The sequence below is a fragment of the Pleuronectes platessa genome, chromosome 2, assembly GCF_947347685.1.
Source record: "Pleuronectes platessa chromosome 2, fPlePla1.1, whole genome shotgun sequence".
NCBI classification, from domain to species: Eukaryota; Metazoa; Chordata; class Actinopteri; order Pleuronectiformes; family Pleuronectidae; genus Pleuronectes; species Pleuronectes platessa.
This window is the reverse complement of record NC_070627.1, coordinates 4,629,956-4,648,569: the sequence shown is the minus strand read 5'-3', so window position 1 is coordinate 4,648,569 and position 18,614 is coordinate 4,629,956. Positions and strand designations below refer to the sequence as shown.

At 41.5% G+C, this 18,614-nt stretch overlaps 3 protein-coding genes across 6 annotated transcripts; 1 reads left to right on the top strand and 2 right to left on the bottom strand.

Annotated features, from left to right (window-relative positions):
* Nucleotides 1-621: 621 nt before the first annotated feature.
* Nucleotides 622-5,493, bottom strand: nfs1 (NFS1 cysteine desulfurase). The gene is made up of 13 exons (XM_053433587.1): nt 5,147-5,493; nt 4,291-4,367; nt 4,087-4,203; nt 3,876-3,959; nt 3,473-3,625; nt 3,250-3,343; nt 2,962-3,096; nt 2,706-2,863; nt 2,519-2,624; nt 2,308-2,389; nt 2,134-2,217; nt 1,686-1,775; nt 622-1,426 (listed from the first exon to the last, which is right to left on the bottom strand). The coding sequence occupies exons 1-13, from the start codon at nt 5,250-5,252 to the stop codon at nt 1,363-1,365; spliced, it is 1,350 nt and encodes a 449-aa protein (XP_053289562.1). The 5' UTR covers nt 5,253-5,493; the 3' UTR covers nt 622-1,362.
* Nucleotides 5,494-6,750: 1,257 nt separating this feature from the next.
* Nucleotides 6,751-13,001, top strand: c2h6orf89 (chromosome 2 C6orf89 homolog). 3 transcript variants are annotated; one of them, XM_053436192.1, is made up of 8 exons: nt 6,751-6,988; nt 7,553-7,807; nt 8,413-8,578; nt 8,894-9,042; nt 9,127-9,278; nt 9,433-9,568; nt 10,170-10,293; nt 11,330-13,001. In XM_053436192.1, the coding sequence occupies exons 2-8, from the start codon at nt 7,619-7,621 to the stop codon at nt 11,410-11,412; spliced, it is 999 nt and encodes a 332-aa protein (XP_053292167.1). In that variant the 5' UTR covers nt 6,751-6,988; nt 7,553-7,618; the 3' UTR covers nt 11,413-13,001. The 3 variants fall into 3 exon arrangements, with proteins under 3 accessions (XP_053292167.1, XP_053292172.1, XP_053292157.1); XM_053436197.1 differs by having other exon boundaries at nt 6,751-7,029; XM_053436182.1 differs by having other exon boundaries at nt 6,757-6,887.
* Nucleotides 13,002-13,560: 559 nt separating this feature from the next.
* On the bottom strand, nt 13,561-17,395 carry LOC128453359 (DNA damage-regulated autophagy modulator protein 2). Of its 2 annotated transcripts, none has more exons than XM_053436220.1 (8): nt 17,138-17,395; nt 16,112-16,290; nt 15,831-15,898; nt 15,588-15,730; nt 15,326-15,503; nt 15,078-15,160; nt 14,498-14,590; nt 13,561-14,258 (listed from the first exon to the last, which is right to left on the bottom strand). In XM_053436220.1, the coding sequence occupies exons 2-8, from the start codon at nt 16,240-16,242 to the stop codon at nt 14,124-14,126; spliced, it is 831 nt and encodes a 276-aa protein (XP_053292195.1). In that variant the 5' UTR covers nt 16,243-16,290; nt 17,138-17,395; the 3' UTR covers nt 13,561-14,123. The 2 variants fall into 2 exon arrangements, with proteins under 2 accessions (XP_053292195.1, XP_053292185.1); XM_053436210.1 differs by having other exon boundaries at nt 16,112-16,295; nt 17,138-17,390.
* Between the last annotated feature and the right edge of the window lie 1,219 nt (nt 17,396-18,614).

Below are 18,614 nucleotides of genomic sequence, written 5' to 3'. Positions count from 1 at the left end.
TTAACTACTGGTGAAAAGATCACAAGGATTATTTTGTGTTCAGTTTCTAATAGATCCCTTACTGCTGCGGGAAGCAAAGACCTGCGACACTTCAGTCAGTCTGATACTGAAGGAGCTGCCCAGTGTAATTAAATGAAGTCAAACTAATTTTCAATATCACAGGAAATCTGATTGAAGCCTTTATTCAGATTCTCACCTAACATTAGTGCTGAACTAATACCACAGGTTGTACTATACGATCTACTGTTTGCAGCATTTTCCATTAAATGTACTTGTTTGTATGATAATAAAAATAAGACAGCAGTTTATTGCATAACCAAGAAGCAGCAGTTTATTGAATAACAATATATATGATGAGAGTAACAGTAAATACTTGAGTCTATGAATATAAGCGAGAGGCTCAGCTGACACATCCAGGAACACACAAACACAAGAATTGAAATCCTGCTTCACATTTATCAAGCGATTCCATCAGTTTGTTTTCATGTTCAGAGTTTCAGGATCCATGTCAGACACTCGCATGTGACGAGCTGCTGTGGCCAAATCACTGCCTCAGTGTTGTAAATTGATCCGGATCAAAACAGAAATGTGATGTGGGAATAGGAAGAAAAAGAACATGACTCAAGTCTGAAGTGATTTAATACTTTTCTTTAGGTTTTGTATCTGTAAAAACAGTCTGAATAAAGGTGTTATCACATAATTATGAACTGAACATACTCAACATATTTAAAATGCCGTTTCAATACATCCCACACCAATGTAACCTAGCTTTAACGCCTCAACTTAAAATCTCTGGATGTAAATCCTGTGTTGAGAAATAATAAGTTACATTTAGTGCATCACAGTTTCATGTCATATCATCACCAAGAACTCCTTCTCTTGCACGTAAATATTTGTGAATCAAAGCTGGTTTAGTAAACTCTGAGCTAACGGTGCCAAATAAAAAACACCTTCATGACGGCATCATTAAAATCATCACTGAAGTGAAACTCAGTGAAACCAGGTGACCCCAAAGAAATCAGATGAGGACGAAGGGAGTTTGTGATCCAGGCCTCCGACAATTTCTCAGTCAACACACAGAAGCAACTTGTTGAGCGACAGAGGTCGACTGTTTTACAACAGAGTGAAAACAACAACAAGAGGTTGTCGCTCAACTCTCTGAGCAACGTCTCTCGACAGCAACTACAGGAGCATCAACAGAGCAACAGGTACAAACAGACTTCAAGTCAGACAGGAAGATTGTGCGTGTTTGTATACGGGAAGAAAAAAAGCTGGTCCGTTCCCAGAATTCCCTGGAAACCATTATAATTGCCACTATCATCTTTGTCAGCAGCTAGGAAGTGAACTAGTAGTGGGAGGAGTCTAATGCTGGGTCCACTTGATGCTCTTCAGGTCGATGCCTTCCTGCACCATCTCCCACAGCGGACTGACATGAAGACACAGACCAACACAAAGTTAATGGCTGTTTAACACAATATCACAATTTAAAAAAATACTCTTTAAAGTATTAGGTTTACAGACCTGTACTGTATGTATAGGTTAATGAGTCCAAAGTACAATGCTCATAATTTCTATCATTAATAATAACAGTATGTTCACTAATTAGAAGATCACATCACTTACAATAAGAATTGTAGAAAAGAAATACTAAAATAAGAGAAACACTGGAATCCAGGTGACCTCACCTCATCTCTCGGAGTCTGCTGACCTGTTGGATACATTTCTCTGCCGTGTAGTCGACTTCTTCCTCTGTGGTGAACCGGCCAATACCAAACCTGACACACAAGCACAGGTTCACATTAATCTACATGAGATAAGGATGAAACGCGTTTAATAATAAAATGACTTCTTCTTGTGTGCGAGTCCTTAATGTGACAAACGATCTTAACAAATGTATTTTGGTTTTAACAGCTTTTTTCTTACAACAAATTAACTTAAACTTCTTCAGAATCTTGAGGATCAGCAGGATCATAATTTATACCCTGTGTCTAAAGATATTTTATTTCAATGAGATGACAAATAAAGTTCTTTGAGTTCTTTTCAGGATTAGAGTCTGGAATGAATCATCCTTATTATCAGGATTATGATCCATTATTATGATCTGATTCTAGCGTGGATGACCAGTGTTTATACCTGATGGAAGAATGAGCCAACTCTTCATCTGCTCCGATTGCTCTGAGGACGTATGAGGGCTCCAGGGACGCTGACGTACATGCACTGTCCATTGAAACAAATATTAATTCATCTTGAAAAACTCAACATAAACTTTCATAAACTTCGCTCCAGTTCATTTAGAGTGACTCTCACCTGCCAGATGATAGAGCAATATCCTTCAGTGCCATCAACAGACTCTCTCCCTCCACGTAGGCAAAGGACAGGTTGACACAGCCTGAAACAAACACACGAACACACAGATAAGTTCATGTGTCATCTATAAAACCGAAACCTCTAACCTTAAGTGGGACATAACAAAGGTTTAGTTGAAATTCAAGCAAGACTGTGGCGTGTGTGTGTGTACCAGGATAGCGATGGACTGGATCTCCGTTCATTGTAACGTCAGGTGTAGCAGCCTGGATCTTCTGGACTAGACGATTAGCCAACATGGACACTCTGTGATGATCATACTAAACACACATATACACACTTATTAAGGATATTTGGGTACATTTGCTAAGTGTTTGTGTGTTTGACTGTGTTTGTTTTACCTCCATCTCCTGCTGGGCGATGCTGCAGGCAGCTCCCAGCCCGACAGCCAGTGGGGTGGGGACAGTACCGGAGCGCAGCCCCCTCTCCTGCCCGCCTCCGTTCTGCAGCGGCTCCATACGCACCCGAGGCCGCCGACGCACATACAAAGCCCCCACACCTGTACACATATACACACAAACACTGTCTCAATCTAACTTACTGGTATGGGTGGATCTGCCCAACCCACAGCCAATAACTGCTAACGTTTGGACCAACCTTTGGGTCCGTAGATCTTGTGACCACTGATGGACAGCAAGTCAATCTTCCAGTCCGTGACATCCATGGGAATCTTTCCAACAGCCTGAGCAGCATCGGTGTGAAGGAAGACTCCTCTAGAGCGACAAATCTGACCTGAGAACAGGAAGGGGGAAATTCAATGAGTCCACAGTTTAGATCAGTAACATATCGTAAACATGGTGAAGGCTCCACATGGTCACAGGAACATGGTTGATTTAGACAAATTGAAAAGGGGAGTAAATAACATGAACGTGTTTTCATTGTTACCGATTTCCTTGATAGGCTGCTGGACTCCAATCTCGTTGTTGACAGTCATCACTGACACCAGACATGTGTCAGGACGGATGGTGGCCTCCAGCAGCTGAAAAGATGCACACACTTATTTTTAAATACACATAATTACTTCAGTACGTTTTAAAGAATGCCCTGTGCATCCATGTGTAGATGTTGATTCTTGTGTAGGTTCTGTGTGTAAATTCGGTGTGTGTACCTCCAGGTCCAGCAGTCCGTTCTGCATGACTGGCAGGTAAGAGATGCTGAATCCTTCCGATTCCAGAACTCGACACGAGTCCAGGACACATTTGTGTTCTGTCTGTGTGGTGATCACGTGACGCTTCTTGGCCTGGTAGAACCTGGCCACACCCTGCATGAGACAAAGAAGAGTGGTCATTAATTACTTCGTAAAACTGGTTCCAGCTCGGTTCCAGAACTGTTCTTACAGTGTTCTTCTGATCTTAATGCATTCTCATAGCGTTCTTGTTTGATTCTTATTGCATTTTATTTTGAGGTCTCATTGATAATCAAAACAAAGGGAGGGGATAGTGGTGGGAGGAGAGGAAGGACAAGGTGACGAAGAAGAGAACAAGGAAGTGTGAGGAGGAGCAAAGTAAGACCTTGATCGCCATGTTGTTGGATTCTGTGGCTCCACTGGTGAAGATGATCTCTCTGGGATCAGCACCGATCAGGTCAGCTACCTGCTACTCAGAGAGAGCGAGAGAGAGAAAACAGTTAATGTCACTCTATCAAACTTAGTCTTCATGGAATCAAGCACATGATTGAAATCAAATGTTCTTTACAACAAAATAGAAATGATTGTCTGTTTACCTTTCTGGCCACCTCCATGGCGCTCTCACTCTCCCAGCCGTAGGCATGTGTCCTGGAATGAGGGTTACCGTAGTAATTCACCTGGTAGGGCAACATGGCGTCCAACACCCGGGGGTCCTGCACACACACAATAGTGAGTTCAGGACTCAACAACTCTTCCACTGAATCTAACATTTGCTACATCTATGACAACATAATTGTTACCATTGGTGTGGTGGCCTGAAAATCCATGTAGAGGGGGCGGAGCTCATCTATCTCCAGTTCCTGTTTCTTTATGATCTCTGCAGCACAACAACAGGCAGAAGGTCAACATGAATCTGAGCAGAAACAATGAAATGAGACTTCTGTGACAGAGGGGGGAGGGGCAGTCCCTGGTGTCCCTCATCAAACCAGGATGTGGCGCTGAGTCTAGAATCCTTTCAAGTACTGACACAAACCACTACACCACGTTGGAGTAAAGAATAAACCCCAATCAACATTGATTTATGGGAACATATCGTCTGTGATATAAGACTCGCATGTTGATTTAAGTGTTTTGTTCCTCATGGCTCTCTAGTCTGTGACGCAGCTGAAATATATTGATCGATACCAACAGATATTTGTATTGTTTTTATTCCCAAAACAATCCACGGTGGTCAGGCCCCGTCCATTAAACCTGCATAAACCCAAATAATCGCTAAAATATTCAGGCAAAACACTTAAAACAATACATAACATAACTAAATAAATAAAAAATTAAATTGAGGCAGTAGATATTGGAAATTCAGAACAGAGCTGGTACCGTTTAATATAATAAAACACGTTTGCTTGATAAACTAATTAACCTATGAATTATCAAACTTAATTTTCAGTCAGTGACTCGTTCTCGGTTTCATTGTTTAAAGTTAGTTCATAGTATTTTCTTATATCTCAAGTGATTGTTATCTAACGCTTCATTCCTCGGTTTGTTTACTGTTTGGTTTCTTGTGTCCTCGCTAAACTGCGTCACTTCGGGATTAGCTTCATGCTAACCGCTCCCGCCGCTGCTCGGAGTCTTGTACACGGGTTAGTTTGATGTTACCTTGCTGCAGGGAGCTAGCGGCTCTGCCCTCTGAGCCCAGCCGCAGAGGGAACCAGGTGGCCGGCCTGAGCAGCCGGGAGGAGACGGTCCTGGCCGAGGAAAGCATCTTCAGAGGCGGGTTGGTTTCACGTGGAAAACCCGCTGACCCTCCGGAGACAACAACAAGCGGACCGCAGCCGAGAGTAGACCGGGGTGAAGCAGTCGAAGCGGCCGGTAGCAGAGGAGGAAAAACACGGAGAAGACGATTGAAGAGTCAAACAAGAGAGAACAACGTGGGTGAAGTTGTATTGAGTTTGAGAAGCTGCTCAGTCACATCCAGGTCAAAGTGAAGGTGGAGAACAACACACACTTCCGACCTGCACCTTCAAAGTAAAACACTGTCAATAAAAACAGTAAAACGACAGGATTCTTCACTAGAATAAACATGGTTAAATACATATTTTCTATTTTTAAAACAATCAATCCTGGATGATTGTTATGGAGACTGGATACTTGGAGATATTTGGCTTTTTAATTGACTTTGTTGTCCACGGTTCACTTTTTACTTATTTTATCCCTTTTGTCATTTAATTGATCATTTGTTTTGTCATTAGTGCATATCTGATGCTTGTTGTTTTGTTTGTGATTTTTTTTTTGAGTGTATCGCTGTTTTCCATAGTAATTACTCTCAGTTTGTATTTTCTGTTGCTATATATTTTTTTTAAACCCCATTAAAACCTTTTATTTTTGTGGATTTCCCGGAACATGTCATGATCCATACGGTAGCTTGAAGCATCTCTGAGTCGGTGCAGTTTTTGTTGCACAAGTACCGGAAACAGGTGCCCTGACATCCTGCGCTCTCATTGGTCAGTCTGAGTTGTTTTGTAACTACCGGAGGCGGGGCTTATATTGTTATCTGTCCTCTGATTGGCTTCAAATAGGAGCTTACGAAACGTTGGCTCATCTCCTCTGGAGTTATTGTCAGTTCCAAAGATAATTTTCTCACATTATCTGAAACAGTGTTAATGCAATTTGAAGTTCCACGACTTATTCCAGCATCAAGAAAGTGCTGCTAATAGATGCACGGTATGAATGTGTGTGTGAATGGGTGAATGTGAAACTGTACTGTAAAGAGCGGTCATCAAGACTAGTAAAGTGCTGTATAAATACAAATCCATTTAGCATTATATCAACACATTCTACCTTTCTTTACTCCTTTAGATGTTTTCTAACCACACCAGCAGAAAGAATGGAGATCAAATATTGTTATTTGTGCCAAAAAACACCATTCTGCCTGAATTTGATTATCTGGTAGAGGTCACTTTAACGTGGACACTTGTATTAGGAGTAAAGACTAAATCACCTCGGTTTATGCGTGTCAGGCTCTATTTAAGCAATTTCTTAAAAAGTATTAGGAAAAAATGACAAAGAAAAAGCATATTATTCATATAAATGTCCTAAAGTTATATTTTTGTGTGTGTTAATTTTCCTCATCATTTATAAGAAGTATCCACAGTTTGTATCTTTTGATTGAATTAAAGAACACGGTTTGTGATTGTTGTGGCCATATCTTAATCCAGTAGAGGGCAGTAACATGCGCGGGGGCGTCACAACTACCAAAAAAAACAAAAGGAGAAGAAGAGCCCCGTCGGTTTGTGGCAGCCATGCTCCGTAGTTAGTTTATTTCCTGTATAACACATTGATTCGAGTCCGGGACGAGAGACATGAGCGTCTCCTCAGCAGCGGCGGATCTCACGCTGAGGTCAGACCCGCACTTTGTGTCTGGAGCTTGTTTCTGCGTGGAAAGTGAGCGCGTTAGCCGAGGCTAGCATCACAAGCTAACCTGTCAGTGGACTGCTGTCGGTACGTCAGTCGCAGCTGCTCGGTGCTTCTCTGCGCCTCCGGTAATCACCTGCGTTATTACGGCGAAACCTTCGTTAATGAAATGATCGAGTGACGTTTGAAAACAGTTTCGCACTTAACGACATCCCGCGTCTGTGAATAAACTAGTTCATGCTACGTAGTTAACTAAACTTCTAGCCTAGTTCCTTACATCAGTTTGCTTCGGTTTATTTCAGTTCCGAAAAACTTTTTTACTCGAGCACTTTATGTTGTGTGTTATGTTTATATTGAATCAATGCAATCTGCTCTCTGTCTGTATGACATCACAGGAAACCTCGATCTTTGGTTCTATTTCGAAGCCAAGGATACGCAAAACTATCTTACGTAACTTGTACAGGTTCATCACAGGTTGAGGAGTAAACACAACTTTCCCTCAGTGCAAAAGGAGAACGAGTTGACAGAGCAGTTACCACAGAGCAGTTACCACAGAGCAGTTTATCAGTACAGTAGAATGTCCTGGCCATAATGATCAACTGGTGTTGAAAGGCTATGACGCGTCAGCTAACCTGTCAGACCACTTCACAGGGCACAGCAGGCTCCCAGATCCCAGAGCGGCTGAAGATTGATGCGTTGGACCAAGAAGCTGCCGCCATGGGTACGACGACGAGCGAGCCATGCATCTACGACAAACTGTCCGAGAGCATCGACATCCTCCGGCAGTCGGGCTACCGCTACGGCATGTCGGAGAGGGAGATCGAGAGGTTCATCAAGCAGGTCCTGGAGACCAACGAGCCCAGGAGAGAGCCCCCGCAGTTCCCCATCCTGAGAGCCACCATCAAGGTCAGGCAGTGCACATATTACACTGCACAGAAACTCAATTAGTCACTGGAGAGCCTTAAAGCACTTATCATGTCAATGCCTCTTAACTGTGAGGTTTTCAAGATTCAAGATTTTATTTGTCAAATGCACAACAATAACATTAAGCAGTCGCTGGCAATGAAATGCTTGGGTCACAGGCTCTCTTATAGCAATGCTCAGAATTCTCAGCTTGTTATTGTTTTGAATTGATTTCTCTTTTAGTTGTGTCAGTGTGTCAGACAGGAGAAACATTTTATGACTGAAAGACCCAAGTGAGGCTTTGGTACAAAGTTTTTCTCTCAGTCGGCAACACGGCAGCAATAAAACGCCACAGAAGTTTCACACTATAATGTCTGAAGCTTTACTTCTCTCGGCAAAAGCAGAAAACTGAAGCTTTATATTCGGCCTAAGTTTTTCCTAGAAAGCAAGAGATGAATTTATTTCTCAAGTACAAATTATACACTTGTTCTGAAACAAATCATTTATTTATCATGGTATATACAGATAATTTAAGGTTTACTCCCACTTGTCTGTGCTCTGAGGAAGGACACGTCTCTCTGTTGCTAATGTCCCTGCTGTCTTTGCAGTTTGTGGTGGTAGTGGGCCTCCTGCTGGTGGCGGCGCTGGCCTTCACCTACCCTCAGACTTCCCCCCAGCTCGGTCTGGTCAACCTGGGCTGCTACAACTGGTCGTCGCCCCTCAGCCACGTGCGCCTGTTGTCTCTGCCCATCGCCAAGAAGTACAACCTGCAAGGTCCGAGCACGATCACCCAATATTCCTGTTTCTCACAAACGCACAAATAAAACCACACTTCCATTTTTTTTCACTAATGAGAATGTCGCTTGTATTGCATGAAAAGTTGAATGTCTATTTTTAGTCAAACACAAATTGTTGATTTCTGACATTAAGCGGTTGAACAACCACAAAAAGTGTGAAAGCTGACCAATCACAGCAGACTGGGGATTTTGGGCTCAAGGGCTAAAACTTACCAAATTACCTGTAAATGGCCAAATATGGGCAATTTAAGACTTAAGTAGTGTGATTGTAGTAAATGTGTGTTTTTTGCAGGTTTCCATGAATGGTGGAGTGCCGGCTCGCTCAGGCACAGTCTGGTGAACTGCTCGGGCTGTGCAGAGATCTCCTCCGTGCTGGAGGTCCCAGAAAGCCTTAGAGGGACAGTGAATCTGCGACGGGGGCCACAGCTCGTCCTGCTGAAGGTCAGAGGTCAACACAACCGCAGTTAGCCCTCTTGAAATGTCCCCCGTCTAACCCAACCCTCTTGTTCGTGCCGGTCCCTGCAGGGTGGGGAGTCTCTCAGCGTCCAGCGGCAGCAGCTGGAGGAGCTCTACTTGGCCCATTCAGGGTCCATGTCCATTCTGCTGGAGGAGGAGGACGGCCTGCAGAACCACAACTTCGGCCTCCCTCAGGGACCCGCCAACTTCACCCTGCTCTGGTGCACAATTGTGTTCAATTATGAAACGTTGCCTGAAAAGAAAACTTCACATAATTTGGATTCATGTGTAATATTTAGGTGTGTTTGATAAATCTGCTGCCCACAGTGGTATGTAATGATTGACGCCACGGTGTGTGTTGTGTTGTCTCTGCAGGAGGTTCAGCTCTGGAACCAGGGAGAAGGTGTTGAGGTGGCTCTTCCCCAAGGCGGAGCTCTGTCCCCTGCTGGACAGTGCGGGCACCATCCTGCAGCGCTGCCTGGTCACCCACAGCACGAACTCCCAGAGCAAGGTGAGTCCAGCTGAGTCCAGATGTCCACACAATGAGAAACACACAAGAACTAAATACAATGTCATTGTTACTCACAGGAAAACTAAAACAATAATAACTATCCCTAATAAATTTGATGTGTCCTTCCAAAATCAAATGACAAAATAACAACCAGTCTCTGAGACAAATGAAACGCATTGTCATGATGTTTGATATTACAGACACAACAGGATGTCAGACACACATCACTGCCCACCACATTCCTGTTTCTCCACAGGTTTCTATCTAAGAACAGACTGTGACAGCCTCACACTGTTCCTTAAAACGAGTTTACAGGGTGGAGAGGTTTTAGTTTGATTAGTGCTGCTTTCTGTTAATTTGTGGACATGAAATATTAAATAATGCTTTTGATAAATTGACTAGTGCACACAAATGTTTGTTTTCTTCCATGAAAGCTGTTGATTGCTTTACGTCCACTTTCAAATATTTAATTTGATGTATTTCTACAGTAGTGGGCTTATGTGCAGTTGTTAGGTATCAGACTGTGGGACGTCAGTGGTGGTCCACAGCGTTCTATCATCATTCAGTGTTTGTTGTGGGTTATCTGCTGCGTGTGTTACAGGGCGTCAGGGTGCTGGGCTGGCTGGTGGTGGGTGAGGGGCTGCCCACAGTTCGAGTTCTGCCTGTTCATCGCTGTCAGAAACACTGCAGCTCCTTCAACCTGTGGCTCACACCTGGAGACATGGGTAACGTCTGCTGCTTCTGTTTCTATCCACAAACACATCAAACATGTGGACATGGGAAAGAAATAACTACTTAATACAACAAATCACATCAGGCTGCCACAACATTTAGTCTCTATCACAATAAATTAATTATTTAATCGGAACCCCTCAATTTATACAATATAGTTTTTATCTTGTTGTCACAAATTATTACATCTTCTATGCATTGTTATTATTGAACAAATTATTAAGTAAATTACGAATTCAGCCCGATGAGGATTTTTTTTACAGTTACAACAACAAAACTGATAAGAACTTTTAAAATGTAACATTTAAAAATGTGTTTTTCAAAAGTTGCTATGTAGAAATGATTGTTTTTAATCTTGTGCACACACATTATTATGTAGGTAGTTAATAGTAGATTGTGACACTAAACTGATGAGAGGTTTTACAATTCATCGACTCACTTACAAGACCGTGCAATAAATAATTAGATACACACATAAATTGACTTTCCAGATATCGGATATCTGTCCCATCCCTGTCCACATGTTTATCTAAAGGCATCAATAACTACTCAAATCCAACCAAACTAACCATAATAATGCGATAATGAGAACAACAAAAAATATTAACACAAAATAGCAACCAAATCAGCACCCTGTGATCGTCTGGGAACGACAATGTACAACACTGATATTAGAATTAGTGCATGAAAAATTTACAATCATTCATCTGCTCATGAAAAAACTCCAGATTAAGTCATGAGACTTTCAGCTCAAACCACAAACCTTATCAAATGCACCACTTCAAAGTCAAGAAAGTATTTCCCACAGAATCACAACAGGTCAATATGTCCACATGACAAACAGGAGAGAAATGATGGAAAAGATCAGAGGTGAACTAAAGCGAAGCATCTGATCTGCAAACAAAGCAGCTTTTCTAAATCTCTCCCTCGTAGAGTTTGAGTTGTGTGTTATCTGCAGTAACTGTCTCATGTGGCTGCTGAAGCTGCCTGCTCTGACAGTTGTTCCCTTTGACCTTTTGACCTGTGCAGTGTACGCTGACCCTCGGTACTGGCAGATGGAGCTTTTCCCCGGCCGAGGCCAGAACATCATCTGTGACGGATCGACCTTTTAACATCCGGGCGGAGCGCAGCGAAGGAGGACAGAGTGGAGGACCCGGAACACGCAGATCAGCCCTGAATGTTTGAGACTTCCTGCCGAGGCGTTTCGGAGCGCCTCAGCCTCTGTGTGGCCCCGTCCACTGATGCCTTATAACCCTCCTGTCTTCTACCCGTCTACTAAACCTGGGGGATCTCCTCAGTGAACTGGAAACCACCACACACATGACTTAATTCAGGAAAAACTGCATTTCCTACTTGTTTAAAGAGTGGAGGTCTGACTTTCATCCATGTGAACGACACGTTAGTGAACTCTCTGCATCAGCAGCTCTGATGTCCTGCATGTGCTTTTGCCATAGCTTCAAGCAGAACTCAAGAAAATAGGTGCTTCTCTTTTTCAGAAGGTCGTGGATCACCTTTTAAATCCCCACGCACATCACTGATCCGTCTGATCTGCTGTCGTGTCCATTTACAACCGTTTCCAGATAAAAAAAATCATCATCAATCACAGTGTTGTGGGATTGAGAAAGTGGATGTCATCTTTCTGTCTGTTGATCTCTGCACCTGAACAGGTAGTTGGAAATAACAATGACGACTGGATGGATGCAAAAATAATCACTTCGCCCAAACAGAGAATATCACGAGCACCATGTCAGACTTAAGAAACATGTTCAGTTTGATGGTCAATGCAGCTGGTGTTAAGTTTCCATCGTGTATTTTCTAATTACCTTTATTCAGGAAGTTAAGAACCACATGGAGGTCAGTAAGAACCCACAGCTCACTTTGTCCCTGGCCTCTAATAATCTAGTTAAATTAAATAAATCTGAGCATCATGTTCATTCACTCTGAACGTTCTGGGAATTGATTGATTTTGGCATCAGGAATTTCTTAATGACATCTTAAAACTATCCAGTCCTGCTGCAATGAAAAAGCTGCTTCCTGACGATCTTGAGGTTTTCTTTAAACTTTTATTTCTACAGAGAAATCTGTTATTAGGCTATTCTAGGTTGATTATTAATCAATTTATTAATTAGCCGTTAAAGGAGTAATTTGTCTCCTAACAAGAAATAAAACTACAACATTCCGACTCAGATAATATCACTGGAGGAGTTATGTGGGTGAACTGAACCTTTAACAACTTACAGCTCAAACTCACAACACATCACAAACCGAGACATCTTCTATAGTTTATTTCCCCCTCACATGTTTATCTGCTCAACGTGTTTTTAATTTTGAGATTTTATGGACAAAGCTGCTTATCTAATTTCACTGTAATTATTTATTGTTATGATTGTATATATGTTGAAGCCATTAACTTTAATTAATAATGTGTCGTAATATTATTATACTTGTGTTTATCAGGACTTGAGGTTAACAGATCATCTCCAGCAGATTCTGAGGAAAACAATCTACGAGGGAGCAGAAGAAATATTTTGTGCATGATCAGGGTTTTTCACGGTGTGGACAGGAAGTCTGTTATAAAATCAGTTTGCCAAAGTAAAAGCCTGTCAAATCTAAACTTCTGTGTTCAGATTTGAAAAATTGTTCGCTTTGCATAGAAATGTCACAGTTTTATGAAAAAATTAAAAGTCGCTGTATTTGCTTCCATCTGTGTGAGATTTTTTGAAGTGTGATACATGCGTGTTTGAAAATGTGGTTTTACTGAACAGACAATGCAATGACAACATAACCTCCGTGAAAAAAAATCAAGCCATAAACTCACTTTCTGTATTTGAGTGAATTTACATAATAAGAAACGATCTCGTTAACATTAGATCAGGTTCAAGGTGTTTAAGATAAAACAATTTAAAACAGATCAAATTTATAGTTCAATCAGTTCAGCTTCTGACTGAAAGACTAAGTCGATTCCACAGCAACATTTTCAGCATTATAAAAATAAGATGTGCTGCTAAGTTCATCTCGTGTCACAGTTGTTGCTTCCGGCGAGCGGACTTCACGTTAATCTGTAAACACGTCAACAATAAGGAACAATTCATACGTGTAAAGTTACATTTTTACACATGGCACCTTTAGTCTATTAGTCAAAGAAAATGTGAAGTTGTTAAATATATATATTTTTTAAAGATAATAAATTCCATATTAAAATTCTGTAATTGATTGCACAATGAAAGAAATACAGAAATACACTTATCAAACGTTACATGTATTTTTTGGGGGATATTTGTTTTAATATTGCATTATTAGTGAAACTTGAATACAAATACTTACATAAAAATGTATTGATTGATGAAAAACAGTTACATTAGCATAGAAATGTGTAATTATTTGACAGGTTAGCACTAACGCACGTTAATTAAGCTTCTGATTCCCCAGCAGGTAAAATGTTAAGCTGTTGTCAGTGATACGTCCCCGGCTTCAATAAAAGAGCTGTAAATATTAAAACCCTCAGAACAAGGCATTAAAATCACAGACTTTAAAAAACCATTAAGCTGCTATAAGCTGAACATGATGGACTGGAAACCATACATAGTGTTTTCCCACCCCTGACAGTTTATAGAACCATTGGCTCACATTTAAAATATAAAAAGAGATATACAAAATTCCACCGCTTGGCATCTCTATGATAGATACAGGCAGAGGGAGGACAAGCGGGTATGTTTGGGCGGACTGACCCTTTAAGAGCCAGCACAGCTCTTAGAAACTCTCTAGAACAAACTGTTAAACGTGATTAGAACAAGCTGTTTTTCTTCAGACGCCCTCTGGTGGGTCACGTTGCTCCGGCCAGCAGCGGAGAAGACTCGGAGGCTTCACGTTTGTGAGGATGTGAATCCGCGAAGCTTCCATGGGGAGAGTCGTACAGGTGGCTGCTCTGCAAGTCTACCTCCGCTCGCAAGTTTATTTTCTACATTAACACAAAAAGAAGAAAATGTTCGTCAGTAGTCTCTCAAACCAGGTCTTTAATCAAAAAGGTCGATACTTGATCAATCTCATTTTCTTGGTGTCACACAGTTGGACGAGAGATTGACAGACACCAGCATCTTTCAACACATTCATCTTTATGTAATCCGTACTATAACAGAAATGTCCAATTGAAAACTATTTCTCGGTGAACAACAGTTGTCACTTCCTGAGACTAAATACCTGGAAATCTCTGATGTAGGTGAGGAAGAAGCTGATGAAGGAGAAAGCCAGAGACCATTCTGACACGGTGCTGATCATGTGAGCCGTGTAACCCTGGAAAAAATGAAAACCATCAATTTAAAAGTTGTGTATCCCTCTTAAGCACTGAAAGCTAAATGTAAGCACTTGCTTCTCCTGATTTAGATCCTAAATTAAAAGTTAATGTTTCTAAAAGCAAAAGTGGAACTCAAGTACAATTACTGAAAGTCAGAGATTGGACAGGACAAGTTAAGGTAAACTAAGATAAGTTTAGACATGTTATGATAAATCCCACTTAATAGATAGTAAAATATCTATACAAGCATAAACACAGGGAAATATAAAAATATTTAAATCTAATATAAACATTATACAAACAGTGTTAGTGATTGCACGTATAAGATAATGACGTTTCCCAGATATAGAAATTGCAGTTTAATTCAGTTACACCTGAGTGGAGTTGCAGACTTTGATGTATCTGGTCTAATGTGGTCATATTGGCACCACAATGTTGAAAATTAACAACACACACAAGCACACAGACACACATAGGACTACTGACCTTCTCTCCAGGAGTCCAGTGCAGTTTGTGAGGTAAGTCCACTCCTGGTAAACTGCTGTACAAGATGACTGACGATACAAACACTGACAAACTGTTAAAGATCAAGACTCTTTGTTCCCATCGCAGCTGTAACGTGTTCAGAGAAGATCTGAGAGGATTGTGTCTCTCTACACCTTCACCACAACCGTTCCTCAGGGATTGTGATCACTAGGACTGTGCTCCTACTGACTCACTGTGTTAAAGGATACTGGAGATGATGCTGCCCAGGGTCCAGACTCCGATGCCGAGGCGGATCAGGTAGATGCTCCTGCTGTGCACGTGAGGTTGCATCTTGAGCGAGAGCAGCGCCTGAACCAGGATGTAGAGAGCCCCGACCCCGAAGGTGAGCACCGCACCCAGCAGGTGCATGGCGAACAGCGTGGTCTTCTGCTCCGACACACACACACAGAGTTACACATTTACTGCCGGCCCTGCACAGCTGTGAACTGATCCGGGATCAGGGACCCTCACCTGGAAGTTGGCGACCACGCACATCCCGAGGGAGCTGATCCAGCCGAGCAGCAGGGCGAAGCGGTTCAGTCTGTGGAGCGTGAGCTTGTCTCCACCCGTCAGAGCCTCCACCTGTTTGTAACGCACGTAGACCGTGGCAATACCTGCAAACACATCACTTTAAATACATCTCCAAAAAATATATGTACTTATTGATCGGTGCTGATAGATAATATGGACAAGACAAGGGAATATATTTGTTACCTAAAAAGGCAGACACATCCAGCATGATGCCGAACACACACCTCTCTGGTGCCATCGTTCCTGTGTCGCTGAAACACACAACAAACGCACAAAAGACGTTTGACTCATTGAGTTAAACAGAGAAAAAAAGAGAAGCCAAAACAAAAGATCTGAAACTTTTCCAAACTAAATTTCCGACTCTTTAATTTCTTCTAAGGCCCTTTAGGGGGAAACCAATACAATATTTTGATAGTCTTTTCAGAGATATAACAGAGGTGACGTGTGTGTGTCCAGACTCACACCTGATGTACGGCACAAGAGGATCCACATGTCTCAGCACCACCGATGTGATGTACGCAAAGACGAAGGATGCCGACGTCCAGACGACCAGAGCGGCGGGCAGGAAACACAGACCCTGCTGGAACCACCACATTGTCTCTCCACCGAGTGAGTGTGTGTGTGTGTGTGTTGCTGGTTCAATCTGCCCTGTACACAACACACAAAGAGTGATATATACACTGACACACACATATACATTACACTGCTGTGATAAACATCTGAGCTTCATTCTCTCCTACAGAACATGAATGAAAAAGACAATTATTCTCATTCATTTATTATTCTTTATAATTTGAATTTATGTGATCAAATAGAACATACAAATTATACAAAGTCAAAATGCTGAAAAACAAAAGCCTGGATTTAGATTTTAGTTTATCAGTCAGATAAGTATGAAGAATCATGAGATGTATAGATAATTAAAATCAATGTTGGCTACAGCATTCTCAATTTTGAGAATATATAAATATGAGGGTTAGGGAATAAAACATTTAAATAAATAAATTATTGGATGTATTCAGAGTTAGAATCTGACAAATATAAATTGTGTTGATTTGGAGTGTGTTCATGTGACTTCCTGGAGAGACAACACTGATTTTCTGTGACAGACTAACATCACAGGACCCAGATCCTCCCTTGATCTCAGTGCGGAAGTGAAAGTGAATGTTACAGCTGTCCTCCCTGATCAACAAACCAAACTCCATTTAAAACTCAAGTCAATTTAACGCGTTTGACCGAATCTGAGCGACATATATCACAGATTACCACGTTAACTTGCTGAGAGGATAACAAACACCACAGGACGCACGTATCGGCTAACACTGAACACACGTCTGACACACATACACAGTAGCATTAAGCTAAGTGGTTAGCAAACACTGTGGAATAGCAAAAGATGCTAGCTGGGCAATGTTAGCGCAAAATCTGCTGCTCGACTGAAGAAGGTTTAAACGCAGCGGTCACGTGGACACAAACATAATGAAACTCACGTTACTCGAGTCCAGTAACGAGCATGATTCTCCAGTAACGACACCAGTCACCGAACTTTAAACCAGTAGCTGGAGCCGCGAGAGTCAAAGTTAGACGCCGTCCAGATGCTGAGAGTTCCCAGTCGGACACGTGAAGTTTAACAAGTTCACAGACTCGATGTTATTTAGGGTCCTGGGTGACAAGAGGTCGGAGGATCTTCTGCCCTGGATTAGGACTCACAGGCAAATCTACGGTGGCCGGGAGAGCCCAACGCGTCGCGAATTAAGAAAACACACGCGAATAGAAAAAGTCCAAGAGCAAGTTAAGAAAAAACGACTTCATCGATTTGATGATACGTGCAAACAAAGAAGCGCGCTGCCATTTAGCCATTTAAGTCATTCCTTGTCTGCTGTTAGCTATAAAGATTTGAGCAAAGCAACACATCAATGAATATATTTTGATAACGTTTCATTAATTGTTCATGCATATCGTTGCATACGTTTTTTTTTAAAGCCTTCTGACATTATCCTGAATCAGATGATATAGTTTATCAATATTAAATCGATATATTAAAGACACAACACATGCTGATATACAGAAACACACATTTGCAAATATGTCACTTTTGGCAGCGCGTGTGTCGTAATATTGATCAAGATGTTGCATCTGTTTGCGTATCTCGGCCACCGTACATTCTATTGTTCCCTGTTCTCTCCCCAAACTCCAAAATCAAACATCAAACTAATGAAATCACTTCACTGCTGCTACTTTTCTCTGCTGTGAACCACCCATAATCAGTTATTGATGATGCGAGAGTCTCCCCCTTGTGGTTGTTCTGAGTTAGTGGTCGAGATTTACTTATTCACAAACTGGACAAACGAAGAATCTTCATCTACGTTTGTATAAAACGTTCTTGGATCAGTTTTCTATTAAATATTGGTAAATATTTATTGAACAGTTTCCTCTGAGACTTAAAAATGCTCTGCTCTTTATCGGCTCTTTTTCATACTGTAAATATGACAGTTCAGTTTCTACTGGTTGTTTTCACTATGTCCACTTGTGTAAATTGTTAATTTACCTTCATCAAGGATGAGATGTTTTCACCTGTAAGTATTTCCAGCAAAGTTGGTGGAAAGATGTTTATTGTGCATTGAAGCAGAGATAAAAAGTGAACACATAACTTTTCTTTTACTTTTTGTTACATCTGGTTTGTTCCAGAGGAAATTATCCATGTGTTTGACTCATAGACTGAAAATAAAGGCTTTGACTGGGATGATCTGCTGTTATACTACAGCGCCACCTGTGTGTCAAGAAGAAGAAAAGCCACCACTGCTCTGCACCTGATGCAGAAATGAAAAAGCCAGATTTTTAAGTCCAGTTTTGATATTTAAACTCAATGTAGCGACTTCGTGAACACAAACATCGCTGAGAGGCTGATGTAGGGTCTAATAAATTGAATGATGCGCTGATCCAAAAATCACTGCAATCCGTAAAAAA